The sequence below is a fragment of the Triticum dicoccoides genome, chromosome 6A (genome assembly GCF_002162155.2).
Source record: "Triticum dicoccoides isolate Atlit2015 ecotype Zavitan chromosome 6A, WEW_v2.0, whole genome shotgun sequence".
NCBI classification, from domain to species: Eukaryota; Viridiplantae; Streptophyta; class Magnoliopsida; order Poales; family Poaceae; genus Triticum; species Triticum dicoccoides.
Genome location: NC_041390.1, coordinates 112572649 through 112574556, shown reverse-complemented (window position 1 = coordinate 112574556; position 1908 = coordinate 112572649). Strand labels below are relative to the sequence as shown.

The window sequence follows — 1908 nt, the reverse complement described above, 5'->3', positions numbered from 1 at the left end:
TGTTGCAACTGACTTCCTAAAAACTTCAGACTTGTTGCAGGTATACACTGTAGAACCTAAAGCCACCAATTTTCAATCATTATTCTGTTAGTGCATTCAACAATCATAACACATGGAATGGTGTGGGTACATTAAAAAGTTGCATGAAATACTGGTTTAATGCACAAATGGACATGTGCGAAAAGGAAGTGAAAATCAGGCCTTTACTCTGTTTTTCACCATTCCAAGCTTCTGAATGACCTGTTTGCTGTACTTTGTCATAACCATATTTGATATGGTTGCCATATATTGAAATGGTATATGCATATCTGTTGCTTTAGAAAGCATGAACGTTTTGAGGGCTGAACTAATTTCCATTCTGTGTTTTAAAAAGCAGAAAGGTTTAATGGCCGAACTAATTTCCTGTTGTTTCATGCCATCTGTCAGATCCATGTCACGTGTATTGATTTTACTTTGCTCTCGACCTTCTCGCCATTTTGGGTCTACAATGATATGACATCAAGACGATGGTAAGAGTGCTAGTCCCAATGCTTATGACCTTAATAATGTAAACAAAAAGGGAGTAACTTCACCTTGCTTGATGCAAACATAAAGATATACAGATGTCCCGTTAGAGCAAGGTTAAATAGTATAGCCAAGAACACTCAGCTATATGGAGTTGTCACGTCACTTATAGCCAACCTAATAGCCCACTCATACAATAGTTAGTCATACTTATACGCTACTGTATGTCCGTGCTACAACTGGTTCAAAATCTACAATCTGCTTATCTTCTCTCTTCTCCAACTAGGCAAAAATATAATGTGGCATCTCTTATAGCTTGCCTACGTCGTAATATTATAATTGCTCTTTGTTTTCTCATTCCGTTTGCAGGAAAAATGGTTGGGTTCTGCCACTGGCAGTTGTGCCTTTGCTTGGACCCTCCTTGTATCTTTTGCTGCGTCCATCTCTGTCGTCTCTGCTAGGGGCAACCTCTTCATCATCTGACAATGAGAAGCCTCTGAAATAACTAGAATGCAGCGATGGGTTAATTTTGGCCATGAGTAAATGATATAGTTCAAAACTGCGACACTTATTTTGGATCGGAGGGAGTACAATTTAGAAGATCAGTTAAGATTAAATTCTGGAGATTGCGTTCATCAGCTTGATCGGGAGAATTCTTCAGAATTGACATGCCAGTACAGTATTTGCCTTGAAAAGGAAGTCTGGAGAATGAAGATGTTAATCAACATTACATCAACTTAGCATGCGAATACCTCACAGATTTCATTTTTTTCAACAATGAAGCCTGTCAGGTAATCATGTGTGCCTTCGATTATTTTTTCTTTCAAGGATGAAGCCCGCCAGGTAATCAGCAATATTTGTGTACTAAAGGAAAAAAAAATCTACCGGTGATATTATACTGGCATACTCTGTTTAGGTATATACTCCCTCCGTTCCATAATATAAGTCTTTCTAGAGGTTCCAACAAGTGACTACATACGGAGCAAAATGAGTGAATCTTAACTCTAAAATATGTCTACATGCATCCGTATGTTGTAGTCCATTTGAAATGTCTAAAAAGACTTATATTTAGAATGGAGGAAGTACATACATAATTTTGATCCTTTTTTGTTTACATGGAACACCTTACATTCCATTAACTAGTGACCGCGGCAACATTGCCGGCCACATCACTCGTTACATCCAGTGGTAGATCCGTAAGCCACAGTCTGGTTCCCACCCAACACCCTAACACCATGACTCGCCAGCCAATGCGCTGGAACATTACATCCACGGGGACAGCGATCAAACTTTATGATCTATGAAACCCATTTGGAGAAGGTACTTTGTTCCCCTGAACATGTGACTCCCGGTTGAGCTCGATCGAAATTGCTTGAGGCAATGGCTTGCTGTGGTGGGAGGCAA

At 39.6% G+C, this 1908-nt stretch overlaps 1 protein-coding gene across 1 annotated transcript in view; it reads left to right on the top strand.

Moving 5' to 3' along the window:
• The window catches only part of LOC119315388, a 6813-nt gene extending 5342 nt beyond the window's left edge, over nucleotides 1-1471 (top strand). The window contains exons 5-6 of the mRNA XM_037590012.1: nucleotides 427-509; nucleotides 874-1471. Of these exons, the coding sequence (XP_037445909.1) occupies nucleotides 427-509; nucleotides 874-1009 (219 nt within the window). The 3' untranslated portion in view covers nucleotides 1010-1471. The remainder of the gene's footprint in view (nucleotides 1-426; nucleotides 510-873) is intronic.
• The last annotated feature ends 437 nt before the right edge of the window (nucleotides 1472-1908 follow it).